Below are 14,951 nucleotides of genomic sequence, written 5' to 3'. Positions count from 1 at the left end.
CTTCAGACCAGGTAGAGTAATTTCAGATTATGGCGTCGTATCTCGTATCGCCAAGTATCAGGTAACAATGAAGACTCACTAGGCGTCACCACGGATGTCTCAACGCACTGGCAAAAAGTCAGTCTCACTTCCTTACTGGACTGTGTTTGAGGTTGTCATCAATAATAATGCTTGAACACGACATTTCCAAATACGCTAAAGAGTGGTTGTTATTCACATAAAGTATCACATGTTTGAATTAGCTACAGCCAGGATATCGAAAAGAAAGTGAAGAGAACCGTTTAAGTCAAGTGATGGTTTTCATGAGAGTATTATTTTTGGCTCCACTGACTAGAGCGCTCGTGCGTTTCATCGGACTGTGACTCTCAGCCAAGTTTGCCTCTGAAACGCATTCCGGCAAGGCTGCGTGGGGAGTCCTTTCACCAGATGAAGAGGAGTCGTTATTAAAAAATGATCAGACGCTAAAGCACAAGTTAGGCGTGGCGAAAGTCCCGCGTTGAGATGAATGAATGCATTTGGGATTCAGACAAGACAAATTGCCCAATATGATGTATTTCTACAGTTTCTCAGATGGTTATGGGCGACGCTCGCCGCCTCCTGAAACAGGTGTTGCAAGAGATGCTCCAGGGGAAACTTTGACGCAGAGCACGAAAGGGGGTTTATAATATCCCCGCACTACATTGGATGCACCTGGAAAGGAGTGTGCTGAAAGCCAACTAATGCACAAAAGAATGAGGAAATCAAAGGAGGGAAGAGAAATACTTGGGAAAATCACAATGCTGGAACAACATGCAAAAGAACAATGGCTATGTTCACCACTCGCAAACTATCACAGGCGTTCAATTGATTCTGCACATTATAACTGGGATTTTGGCAACTGACTGAGGGAGAAAACCAGTGTATGATTTTAAAAGACAAGCACAGCTTTTCTCTGCGCCGTTTGATGTATCTGCAGTGTGTAATTTTCTGTCCTCATCACAGGTCAAGATGTCCGCAGTGGCTTTCACGACTATTCCCAGCAGCTGGTCACGTATACTTGATGAATGACCACAGTAAAACCAAACAGATCCTACAGGGCTCCTTCCATCTATCACCCCTCTTTAAGTGTATCCCGTCATGATCCCGCTCCAAGGATAAAAATCAGCCAGCCCATTTGTTTTTTTTGACTGCGAGTGTGGGTAGCAACAATAGCCACACTGTGTCATGTTTTCAATCATGGAGGCGAAAGAGATGGGCTATCCCATAACCAGTCCATAGCAGCCATGCCAGATTTCATCCATCACTACTTACGGCCTGTTTCACCTGAAATTCAAAAGTGTTTCCTTCTGTTGGGAAAGGCAATGTCTTAGAATGAAGACAACTGGACCAAGGACAGGAGCATCATGGCAATGCATCTCTAAAGTGATCTGTATTTTAAATTAATTTAAGGGGTCCATGTGAGAAATGAAATTAACATGAAGGTTTAGGAGTAGTTGTAGATACTTTGATTGCTGTCACAGTAGTTGTAATAGAACTAGTCTTGGATCAACAAGAAGTTAATTTCAATCCCACTTCACAGCATATTTAGAACAGCAACTCTTCCATTAAAATGCAGAATATGGCAGTGCTAGTTGCAGAAGTGAAGGCGCTGTCACTGCAGTAGCATTAACACCTTGAGTTGCATTACAGGAAGAAGTCGTAGTAACAGCATGAACAGTAGTTCTTGTCGTAGTAGTAAAAGTACAGTAGCAGTTGTATTTGATATAGTAGGAAGAAGAGGAGGAGGAAGAGTTGATCAACTGTTAAGCAGAAGCTGTTTTAGAGTACCGACTGTATAAATAAGCTCACATTAATTAGTTTGGCAGCTTCATAAAAGACTATTAAAGTCATTTCCTTCGCCAAAAACAATCAGTCTGCTCGTTGCATGGCCTTTTAAAATGATTTTGGATCCCAGTGGACCACTCTGATATATTTCTTTCATTCAAGTACTAAATAAATCTCAAGACTTGAGTACAGGGCAAATGGCTTCCTAAAACCCCTCCCCTGACCACGCCCACTTTATTGCAATTGGTTGGCTTTCAGGGGCATCAAAAATACCGCTGGTCTGTTTTTTTGACGGTTTGTTGTTCGTGGTCATTTCTATCTGTTATTGAGATTCTTTTTGAGCAGAATCTGCAACATAGCTATTAGCATATATTGCTAGTTTAATTCCATCCCACAGTCATTTAGTCCAACTCGTGTAATTGCACCAAATGCAGTTATATCTCCGTGATATACGATTACAGAAGTGCTGGTGCTTTTTATGTACATGGGAGAAACAGGCCACAGGGCCAAATATCATTAGCTGACTCAGAGTGGGAGTCGGAAAGTGACCACTATCCACGTATTTCACGGTCAGATAGCAACACCAAACCATACCCTCCCCTCTCCTCACACCATTCTGCATGCACATACGTTCACAGATGAAGATGAGACTTAGCTTAATGGCATGCAAGGGGAGCATATCTGGTCATATAGTGGGGCTCATTTGAGACAGCAGCACAGAGATTTACATAATATACCCTTGACTGGTCCAGTGAGGATGAGAAATCCACTCAGGAAATAAGGCACACAGACATTATGGCTGAGACCCAAAGAAAGATGTTGGGAACTGGTAGCTTCTAAAAGCATGTCCCATGCCCTTTAAAATGAACTCAGCACAGACTTCTCTCTTATTTTGTTTCAACCTCACATTGGTGGTTAATGAGACTAACCTTTCACAAATCCTCGTGTTATAAACGGGGGCATTTGTCACTCCCTCTATCTCCAAACAGAGATTGTGATATTCCTCTTTCTGAAAACACGGATAATGAAATTGTCTGGCCTGAACGACCTGCATCACCCGACAACACAGCTAACAGCCACCTGGGCTTTGAGATGAAATATTCCAGCTTTTCAAATGTGTTGAAATGGTTGTTGTGTAAGCAGAATTAATAGGTCGGATGAAGTAGTATCGATGGTGGCGTGGTGGTTGGCGACGAAGCAATCTTAGTTATTTCTTCTACAAAGTGATTGTAGGGGTCAGAATAGTTTTATAAAACACAGATATTGTTGTTGCTGTTGCAGCAGCAGGAGTAGAAAAGGATGCATTGGTATCAAAGGTTACATTACTCTGGTTAGCACTTGGAATTGACAGGTATGATAGTTAATCCTTAGAATAATCGTGTTCCAAATAATGTTAATATGGAATGATACAATACACTCAATATTATAAATACATTCTGATTAAAAGTATTTAGGAAGAAATAGTAACAATATCATCAGTGGTGGTAGTAGCAGCCATAGCAGGAGTAGTAGAAAATTAAAGTAGTAGTATTAATAGAAGCACCAGTTAGACTACTAGCACAAGCAGTAGTAGAAGTAGCAGTGGTAATAGCAGCAGTAGTAATTGTAGATGTACCTGCAGTAGCAGAGGTAGCACAACTCTTACACTAAAAAAAAACTAATCGTCACTTTGCAACTACATCAGATGTTGATGCTTCTTGGGCATCTCGCTTACTACTATTAGTATTATTATTAGTAGTAGTTGTAGTAGTAGTAGTAGTAGTAAAAGTAGAAGTAGAAGTAGTAGTAGTAGTAGTAGTAGTAGTAGTAGTAGCAGTAATACAAGTGATAAGTGGGTATAGGGAGCAGAGACCAATTATCCATCAGGTCTACAAAGAGAGACCATACAGTAGATCTCACGATTTGAGAGACAGAGCAGATGAGCAGATAGGTCCTACCTGCTGGCTCTCTCTGAGTGACACAATAAAGTCATCGCTCAGGGTGTCCAGGTGGGCTTGGGACTGCTGCAAATGTGTGAGAGCCTCATCAAAAGTCATCCCTGCAGTGTCGGGCCCTTCCTGTGCCCCGCTTCCATCTCCTCCTCCTCTCTTCCTGTTCTTCTCCGCAAGCTGGCGCAGGGCTTTGCTGGCTCGCTTTATCACCTCTGACCTCGCCGGGACACTGAGCTGAACACACGAGAGATAAGACACAAAGGATGAATGGAGGGTAATGTCAAGAGAGGGAGGGAAAGAAAAGGGCATGAGGTTACACACAGTGAGATTGTGCAGTTAAAAAAAGCTATTTCAAAATGTATGAGGAGCCAGTTGTGAGGGACAAAATAACTAATACATGGATCATATTATTTATTAAAAATAGAATTAAAATATCACCCCACAACCCAGTAAAGAATAAACACCTTGAAGATGTATCTGTGATGAGACAGGTTTATACAGGAGTGAGAGGAAAAGAGTGGAGAGAACAGAACCTGGCTACTAAAGCAGTGAAATTGATTCTGTTCATGGGAGCTGTTAGCCATTCACGAGGAGAGACACGTAGGCTGACAGAACATTCACTTCCTACCGTGGACCCACTCAGACGCTGATAAGAATCGCCCACTAACTTGGCATCAAGGAGATGCTTAAAACCCAATGTCGTGCTTCCACCTCCGCGTCAATAAAACTCAAGACACATGCTGCACACTTTCTGGAGTCTCCTGACAAGCTGATGTCAAAGTGTGTCCATGTATGAGTGTGTTCACGTCCATACCAGCAGTGAGTTGTGTCAGTTTAAGCCTTGGGCAAGGTTCGAACATAACCTGAAGGTTGAACAACAATGGATCATTGAAGAGTTTTCAGATCAATATGTCTGGGGAGGAAGCAGCAGACCTGCTGGCTCTTCACTTCACCTTGAGCAAAATAAATTAATTCCTGGTTGGGGGCTTATGGCTGCGCTGAGGTCAGGCATGTGGAAGGGTCGGGGACGTCACCTTGGGGCGGGAAGTGGTGTAGCAATTCTTTAGTTACCAGAAAATGTCAGGTGAGGCATTTTAGGTTGGACTTTATTGGACTCTGGAGCAATTCTAGGGTGAGTATAATGATCCAAAAATGATCCATCAAATCTTGTGTTCAATGGGAAAACATACTCTCTATCACTTATATGAATATTAAAAAAAAAAAAAAAAACGAAAGTTTTTTCGGTACGTCTTTAACATGAGATAAATTAAAATGAAAAAAATTCACACAGAATCGTTCACAAGAATTCAGGGTGACAGACAGATTTGCATGTCAATGTAGTTGAAGTACAGAATGAAGAGTTAACTACATTAATACAGTGTATTTGGATTTGGGTTTTTTTCTTTACAAATTCCCAGTGCTGCAATATATCAATATTTCCTCTCTTAATATTGATGTGCTTCCAAGAAAAAAAGAATATTGTATATTATATTATTAATAGCAAAATACGACTTACTCATTAAAGTTAAGCGTAAACCAGTGAGTAATAGTAATACTGTGCAACTTCTTTTAGGTAACCATGAAGAATAGAGAAAACTTATGACACAGTATTCTGATATCAAGCTTTATCATATTGTGACCCATGTATCGTGATGCGTATCATACCGTGAGGTTCATGCCAATACTCACCCTTATTACTAAGTATAAATGTGTCCTGCAAAGAAGCATTAGTAGTGGTATTAGTCATTTTTTTTTTTCAACTAGGTTTAGTAATTAGTTGTCCATAAAGTAGTCGCAGACTCTGCAGTTTTAGTAGTTGTTACACATAGCAGCTGCTTCAGTTGTTATTGTTATTGAAGTGGCAACGACATAATGGAAGGTAATTGTTGTCGTAGCAGATGTTGCGGTGTAAATTGTTGTAGTGGTAGTTGTTGCTTCTGCCTATAACTATGGGCACAATATGCTGTGAGGTGAGGTTAGTCTGCTCACTCTAGGAAGCCTGAGAGCACAGACGTGTTTTTACAGGCTATATTAATGCAGGAAAGGCAGTAGGTAGTAATAACCAACTGTTTTATCAAGTGGAGGCTTGTGGAACCAAAAAAATAGATTGTCCAACACAAATGATCACATTAATAAGACTCAACAAGATCCATTATTGTGAATCATTTTTACGTTTCAATTTCAAAAACAGCCTTCAATATTTGGAGATGCTCTTGTTTCAGAGCATGGAAACATTGGAGGACAGCTCAAGTGGAAAGGAAACGTACAAGTTAAACCAGAGTTCAAATGAAAACAGAGAGAGGAAATCTGCATGATACAAAGCACAGTGGGGAAACAATGCCTGCTGGGAATTGAGAGTTTAATTGGCTGAGGGGTGCGCCACGATCAATTGAAAGCAAGAGAGAGCACATGAGACCAACGGACAAAAGAAACAGTCTGAAGAATAGGTAGTGTCTCAGTACACAAAACAAAGACGCTACTGATGAGAGGCGGCCACGCTGGGAGTCATCCGCGGGACACTGAGGTCATGAGTCGGACTTCTCCTGTGCAACTCTATTATTTATTTTATGAATCAAGCCTGGGATGTGCTTTGGGGTGACGGAAATTGGAGCAGAGTAATATATTTAAAATGTGGCTTAAGAGGTGGCCAAAGAAATCAGGAAGCAGCCTGAGGCATCAGAGAGGAAGATAACTGAGGAAGAGATGGGATTTGCTCAGTCTATGTCATGAGACAATAATGTTTGGTTGCAGCGGCTGTGGACTTGATGCCGCAGACTCTCTCCTGCCTCCTGTAGGTGGCAAAAACTTTGAGCAATTTATGAAAAATACATGATCAGAAACCCAATGTATTATGAAATAAAATAACTTGGTGGTGATGGCAGGATTATATCAGGTCTTGTGTTGCAGTATGTTGATGGACTGAGGATGATGACGTTAGTAGATAATATAGGGATTTGTCAGGGCATAAAGACAAATGTGAAGAGGTGTGGAGGAGAGTGCAGATAGGGAAATCAAGAAAAGTTGTTTGTAGATAAAGTGATGTTATGATGCATGGAGAGGAGGGACAGGGAACAGTGATTCCTTTCACTCACATGCTCGACAGCATCCTGGGAAAAAGTGATCTGGTCCAGGAAGTCGACGGCGTCGGCAGGAACCAGTCGCTCCAGGAACTTGGCGCAGGTGTCGTAGGCATGCAAGAAGTCTTGATCGCTTTCAGGCAGTCTTTTCAGCAGCTGAGCATCTCCCTTCCAAAACAGCTTCTTCATCCATGTCGCATGGACCGCACTGGATGAGACCGTTGCCCCACTGCCACCAGGTATGGGCAGCCGATTGGCCAGTTTGGAAATGGACAGCACGTTCTGACTGGTCAGGATCGGCTCGAGAGACTGAAGCGGATCTGATGATTCGTCCGTCAGTTTGCGGTAGTTCAAGCCTGAGAGGAATGAGTGTTAAGATTCTGGTTATTGCGTAAACAGCTTGTTCTTACTCAAATGACACAGAACAAAACTTAAACAACCGCGTTATTATTGAAATGAAATAGAACAGAACAGATAGTACATGTGACTGCTGTGCTTCTGTGCGAACATGCAGGAGGAAGTGTACAGGGTGTACTGTTTTGGTGAATGTCAACCCTCGACTTTTGCTTGTGTGTGCAGTCTTGTGTGTGTGTGTTGACAGTAATGGTGTGCTCTAGGTCTTCAGTGCTTTCAGACAGACGCATTACTGTGGCAACACCGCAGCCTGTCTGGGCTTTTAAATATTAAACACTGGTCGTGCCAGTGGGGAAGGTTCTATCAACGCAGCCCCTGATCCCCCCTCACACACACAGACACAAAAGTACACAGAGTTAATGTACACACAATACTTTCAGACAGGCCCAGACGGACACTTAAACTGCAGATGAGAGCTACACACACTTACATATGTACTCTCTGTCTCGCTCCTCCAATGTCTCTCCCCAGCCTCACCCACTCCACTCACACTTCACATCAGAGCAACATTCCCTCCCTCAGGAGGACTGACAGACATCATCGTCTACTGGAGACAAATTGACTCATAAACTGCTTCTACATCAACAGCATGTATGGCAGCGTCAATAAATCAACGTTAATATTTTAGCGAAAATAGGAGGACGGTTTCTTCACATTACGAGCCCGAAATTTCATTAATACAGTCATTTTTTCCCCCTCCAAATAAACAATCCGGATATAAAATATGCTCAAATCCTTCTTCATATCATTGTATAAATGATTTTGCTACTACGCAATTCACACGTCAAAAGATCTGCCTGTTTTTATGATCTATTTTGAGAAGAAAATGTGGAAAAACTGCATAATACAAAAATATATTTTACTCCCTCCAATATTCTCCTTGTTGTATAATATTTTAGTAAAAAGATAAAGTTTTATGAGTCTTCCATCTGTCCCTCTAGATTATGGTGTGACGGCCCCCAAGGACGGTCACAGCCTATTAAGTGGCCCCCTAGGAAAATGAAATGCCCACCTCTGTTTTAAAACTGTCTGCTGATATGACAGCGATTTAAAGCATTATATAGCGGTAAAAGCTGTAATGTTAACAGGAACAGATCGGGAGGAAGTGAGGCATGTAAAAGCAGCTAATCTTTAGTGAACCTCAACGGGAAATGACACCACCTCCACACACAAGAAACTTTAAACACTCCAGTCAGAACTGGTGACACGTTGCCACCTGGACATAATGTCCTTGGCAAGGTGGTGCCACAGCAACAGCGTCCAACTGTGATGCTAATATGTGGAGCTGTCGGGCAGATTGACCGTGAATACAAAAGTGGAAGCCTTCCTTCTGTCTTTCCCAAGGAGAGCCGGTTTCATTTCCATTATTTCTTAAACTGCATAGGGGAAAAAAATGAGCGATCAAAGAGGATGAGACAGAGATAAAAGATAGCATGTGTGCAACAAGGATTTTACAGGCGGTTTCATCTTCACTTCACAGAGAAATTATTGTACGTTTGCCAACGTTTGCAAATGTGTGGATTCCTGTCAGAGGAGGAAAATAATTTCTTTATTTTTCATCTCTTGGCTGGGAAATGTAATCATATCATCATTAAAATGAGGCATTTTTGAGAGAGTAAATATATAGACAGCTAAAAAAAAACACCTCTAAGATTCATTTCAGGAGAAAGTTATTGTTTATTTATTATGAAATAGACAATAGATAATAGAATTGTGTTTAGTAAGCAAATGGACTTGGACTTTTATTTTATTAAATGAGGAAAAATCACATATTTAAAAAAGTAATTTTAAAAATGAGTCAACAATTTCACTTCTCACACTGGCTGTATTTATATGTATATGTATATTTCATGATCTAAACTGTATTTTGCATACATTTCAGAAATTAAGGCTCATAATCTGTATTATTCATTATTCATTATTCATATTCATTAATCGTCTTATGTAGCCTTTATAGGTCCTGATGAAAGCCCCTCTGTCATATGACGATAACACAAAATATCAACTTCATTTAAAGCGTTGGTTTTAGGATCATGAATAAAAAACCCGTCCAATCAATGCTTAGACAATTTACACCTGCGCCACATTTTGGAACAGCCATCAACAACATTTATTTATCTACAATGAACTCAACAAACCCAGTACATGTCTGCAAGGTGGTAATCAGATTCTTATTATACATAATGAAATCTCACGCTGAGAATTGCTTGAAAGCAACGGCGGCTGTCAATACAATATGAAAGACTATTGATTCTTTGACAGTTTTGCAATGTATTTTAACAAACCACTCCGGTCTGTTTAATAATTATAGTGGTTAGAACATATACAAGTGGAAGAACAAAAATAGAAAAAATGTAGTTGGGAAACTGCAGGATTTAGTGGAGGCAAATGAGGCTGCAATGCGACACCAAGCCAAATTCACAGTGTGTCGTACAAATAATCATGTTTCATTGGGATAAATGCTCTTTCAACCAAGACAAATCATATTAATAATTAACCCTTTGGGCGCCATATTTGCAAAATTGTAACAGGCAGCATTTCAGGATTTATACGAGCCAATGGGGGACGTGAAGCCTGATGTACTCACTACTTTACACAAGCATCTGGCAGATTTCTGTAACTTCCATCTGAGCAATATTTATGGTTGTGCTTCTGTCAAAGTTTTGGAGAATATAAAGTTTTAAATCCGTCGGTTCAGGTTCGAGGAGACAAGGGAGGCTGTTTTCTCCGTCCTCCCGAAGCCATATATTTAACTGCCTCCCCGCCTCCTTCAATGCTGCCTCTGTTTTCCTCTTTTGTGCAAGAGCTATATCATCAATTTTTCTTCCACAGTCGCCATGTTGGTTTTGGAGTTTGTCATTGTCATAAACTGTTGACTGTGAGTAGCTCCCCCTGGTGAATATATTGGTGAAAAGCAATTCCAACACGAAAAAAAGTATGACGCATGTGAGCAGTGACAGCAACGTGTGTGACGGATGGGTACAATTTCGTAAATAAAGGGAGAACAAATGGGCCTGTGTTACATAGAGCAAGAGTGGAAATCTGAATTTGACTGCAACCCAGCCCTCATCACTATCATCATCATCATTGTTGATTCAGAGATGAGGAAGAATGTTCCCAAACTTGGGGCCACACTGAAGATTTTCCTCAGTTACAGTATGCCTTCATCTCTAACAGTTTTCCTGCTACAGCCTTTTGAAATAGTGACATCAAAGTGGACTATTTCAACGAGTAGATTCAGGCACCCAAAGGGTCAAAATGGAACCTGCTGGAATGAATACGGTTTGTGTTTCAGCCCTTTGTGTTCTCTTTGTGCTTCAGTGAGTTTAGTATGGGTCGTCCAGTTCACGCACACAGCCCAAAAACCTCAGTTGGATGAATTGCTCATTCATATGAGTGACCATCTTCAATTGTAATTCCTGTCTATCAGAGAGCAGCCGAATGTCAGTCAGACATGACTGGTGAAAAAGAAGAGACCACCCACACTTGACCTGACCAGGGGCAGTATGGCTGTCTCGTTGTTCCCATAGCAGCTCCATTTAGAGTCAAGCTCACAGCCAATGTTTTATTTCCATATTTGACAAAGGAACAATAGAAATATTAATGCGACACATGGCACCTTTGTTGAGCTTGCCTCATGCCATTTCTAAACCCACCCCAAACCCAGTAGCTGGACAACAAATGCATTCGACTCACCATTGGCAACAGCTCGAAGCTTCTTGAGCAGTTTGACGTGTGTCTCTGGTTTGATTGTTGCTGAGACGTGCAGCTCGCAGCCTGCAGCGTCCAGCAGGGTATAGTAGTAGAGCAGGCGGTTCAAGTCTGTTCCCGCCACACTGGGCAAAACATATTTGTTCATGTGGCTGTAGAACGACTGGGGGTCACTCTTCAATGTGTCAAACAAGCCGAGGGACACGCTTCGGGCTTCTATATCTTTTGTAGACAAGCTGGGCGAGAGAGAAGGAAGGAGAGAAAGCCACAGTGAGTTTATTTATAGAACATGAATGCATTTGTTGCAGAAATAATGGCTGTACTCTAACTAATAAGCGTAATCTCTATCATATACGTGAATAGTGGACAAGCGTTGTGAGTACCTGGAAATATAAATCAATGTTGAGTACATAAAAGAACATTTTGTGAGGCCAGTCCTTGCTCAACAAAAGAATTACTTAGTATAGACTGAACAATGACACTTGGAAACAACATCTGAGTTCAGTTCTTTAATATAATAATTTGATAAATGCTTAATTCAGGTATACACATACAGAAATCTGAAAGGGCCATAAATAAAGTTCTCAACAAGTCAAAGGGCCACCGTCAGGCAACATGCATGACTGCAACATTCAACGCATAGATGCTGACTTTTCAGTCCATCCTTTCTTGAATAGACAGTTTTCACTGTCTACATTTCTCCAAGCAGTTAATACTCACCATGCCATTGTTAAAGCTGGCAAACAGTGTGTCAATATGTGTCAGTTACATTACTATGAGTTTTATATAACAGTTTAAACGGACAAGGGACATACAATTAATATGGAATTTTGAACATTATGATCTGGTAATAACTCAATAATATGCTTACTGAAAGTGAGATGATAAATCTATCTTGAACTGTTCAATGTATTTACATTGACAAACGTTCAGTCTTGGACTCATTCAGTTTGCCAGCCAATTAAATAAGAACAATATCCAGGTGGTTTTAGCAGTTCTGGGGAGAGAGCAGCCTGGTGGTCTCACTTTGACAGCCGCAGCATTAATAAAAAAATAAAGTTAACTAAAAATTGAAACAGCACACCCAACCAAGCTTTATAGATAGAATAACCTGGCAATGAACAATCCGTCAACAGTGGCCAAGGAACCACTTCAGACTTTGGACAAGAACTAAGGCACTTTATTTTTCTGTTATCTAAAACTGCAAGAAACAGATTATGATGAAAGTTGTTTTTGCAGCCGCAGTGGCTGAAAACACATAAAAGTGACATGAAAGTAAGCTTAATCAAAAGAAAATCGATGAAGGTGGACGGCCAGCACGAAAACAAAATGGTTGCAAAGCTATTTCTTTAGAAGTAGATGAGCAGAGATATATCAAACAGATTGGTGAGGACATCAACAAAGATGCATCCCCTGAAATAAATGACTATTTCATAAAGGACGGCAGAGAGTGTTTTCAAGATACACATTTGGAAGACGAAAGAAAGGGACAGGTGGGAGAGTAAATCTAGTTCTTTGTTAGCTAAATGTTCACTGACGACTAAAGCCATGTTATGGCCACTCGCTGAAACCAAACGCAGCAAGTAGTCTGGAGAAATTGAGAGGGCAAGTGAAAGGGAACCGCAGGAGAGATTATAAAACCAGAGAGGGGTGAGCAGCAAACAAAAGTCAAATGAGTAAAGCAATAAAGGCAGCCGTGGCGAACTGAAAGCTGAGGAAGGTCGTCACAGAAAGGTCTCCGAGCAATCTGAGGGTGTCTTCAGAGAGTGTTTGCCACACCACAAGTCTGTTTATCTGTCAGAATAGGACGACATCAAACAGCTTCCTCCAGGCTCTCCATCAGTGCAACCAGGAGATGCCAATAAACCGCCGACTGCCACGTAGGAGCACAATGAACTCAATAATCTAAATTACACTAATCAGTGTTGCAACAGGGGCACCTACGAACAGACGTCTGGAAAATCAAAGTCAGGGGTATCATTATTTCATCACATTACTGCCTCAATGACTGAAGGAACCACAGAGTTCAGCGTTTTTTTGTAGCACTAAACACTGTGAAAGCCAGTGACTGCTAACTTTTTATGCGTAGAGAAAACAGCACGTCTCTTTGAGTTAATAACTGTAGAGCATCTGTGGATGGTGTTCAGCTGACAGGCTGATGAGATCAGCTACTCTCACACGATCAAGATAGACCCTCAGAGATAACATCAGGAACTGTTTACTAATGCCTTTACATAACTCCACAAATAAATGCTGTTGGTTTTAAAGCTGTCAGAAACAATTGTGTTAGCAATCTTGCTGACTGTTGGCTGACTCAAAGGGGCCTATAAGGGCAATATTCAGGTGGTTCTAGTGTGAGCAGCCTAGTAGTCTCACTTACAAGGCCACTAGCTGCATGTTCTTTGTTTTTAATTGACTATTAAACCATACAGGTATCCTCTAGTAGTTTTCAAACTTGACACTTGTGAGTGACCTGGCAACATTTATATGAATTTGAAGATGAAGAAAAAAATACAATAACTATAAATGGAAACATCCTCAAGCCATTGAAAATGCATGAGTGAGCCACTATAAAGGAGCTGTGCCATGAAAACCGTGCTTGGACTTGAATTTGCATTTGGGGTGTACGGTCTGAATGAGGTAAGCAAGTTCGGTACTCCTATAACCTCCCATTTTCAGAACCCGAGAAAAACATCTTTTAACCTTGGAGGAGCAGTCACAGCAGTACAGCTCTTAAAACCTTGACCTGGTGGTTGTAGCTTCTGCAACCTGTTACTGCATGTTTTGTTTACAACTGCTTGCTAGTTTTCAATTAGTGTCCACTGCCCATTTCTGCTAAACAAAGGAAGAAAAAAAAAAGTACAAGAGGAACAGCACATGGTTGCTTTGCCGCCGCTCACTTTAATGCTGCGCAACACAACTTCCCACTTTATCTCTGTTGTGCTCATGCTCATGCTCATGCGGAAGTAATATGAGGAGCTTCTCATTACAATCTGTTCTTGTTAATTTCAAAAGCCGGAGCGTTGGGAAAACGATTTAATCCTGTTGGCGCTGGTGTTTCTCTACTGTCTCATCGTTTTTCTTCCTCCCCATCTTACATTACCATATTCCGTTAGATGTCTCTTCCACCATGTCCAAAGAAACTAAACGAAGCATCTAACAGTGTTAAATACAGAAGCATACATAATTGCACAAACACAACCTCAGGGGGGGTTTGGTGGAACAAAGATGATTATTATTCACATGGTTGTTTAGATTTATGAAAGTTAGAATCAGGTGGTTGGGGTTTTTTTTTTACACTTTCAAGATCAAATCATGAGTAAAATAGGTTGTTCTGGATTGCTGTGTTCTCTTCTGGAGACATTTATGTCTGGTTCTCAACACCAAGTGGAAACAACGCAGTGTGGGAAATTGATTAAATGGAGACGGACGTGGCATCGAATATAAGAGTGACATGTGTTGTGCTTCATGGTATCATGCCTTGGTACTAATTAAACAACATAAACTAAGTGGACACAGTCGAATGAGTCAGTTATGATGAACAGATGTACGAAAATCAGACACGGCGAAGTCGGATGAAAACAAATTTTAGCCATTTTTGTTTGTTGTATGGAACATGCACTTTCAATTATCTAAACAACCCAGGCGAGGGCCTCAATCCCAGAAGAAGCATGCTGAATCCTAGTAATAAAATCCAAAGATATTTGTATCAGATTCTTCTTGTTTTTGGAGAGAGGTTGTGTCCTGCAATGTCACTGCTACCTACAAGGTGCGGGGGAGTCGTTCAGTAGCTTTCTTCACTGACAGGATGGTAGTCACCGTGACTGAAACCAGGATGATACAAGGATGGCTTACCCAGCCCAAACCGCCGTCTTTCTTTTATGCGTTGCGTTGCACAGGATGTGCCGCGGAACATAATGCTTCAATTGAAAAGCGAATGCGTCAACATACAACACTGAAGGCTGAATATATTGGATTGAGGATGGTTTGTTCTATGCAATTCGGAGTCTATTTT

General features: G+C 41.1%; 1 protein-coding gene across 1 annotated transcript in view; it reads right to left on the bottom strand.

The window, feature by feature from the left end:
- The window catches only part of nbas (NBAS subunit of NRZ tethering complex), a 146,667-nt gene that overhangs the window by 40,087 nt on the left and 91,629 nt on the right, over positions 1 to 14,951 (bottom strand). The window contains exons 44-46 of the mRNA XM_053886996.1: positions 10,922 to 11,172; positions 6,827 to 7,167; positions 3,741 to 3,968 (exon numbers count right to left, since the gene is read on the bottom strand). Of these exons, the coding sequence (XP_053742971.1) occupies positions 3,741 to 3,968; positions 6,827 to 7,167; positions 10,922 to 11,172 (820 nt within the window). The remainder of the gene's footprint in view (positions 1 to 3,740; positions 3,969 to 6,826; positions 7,168 to 10,921; positions 11,173 to 14,951) is intronic.

Source organism: Synchiropus splendidus, chromosome 15 (assembly GCF_027744825.2).
Source record: "Synchiropus splendidus isolate RoL2022-P1 chromosome 15, RoL_Sspl_1.0, whole genome shotgun sequence".
Taxonomy (NCBI): domain Eukaryota; kingdom Metazoa; phylum Chordata; class Actinopteri; order Syngnathiformes; family Callionymidae; genus Synchiropus; species Synchiropus splendidus.
Note: the sequence above shows the minus strand (reverse complement) of the source record. Positions and strands in the feature narration are given on the sequence as shown.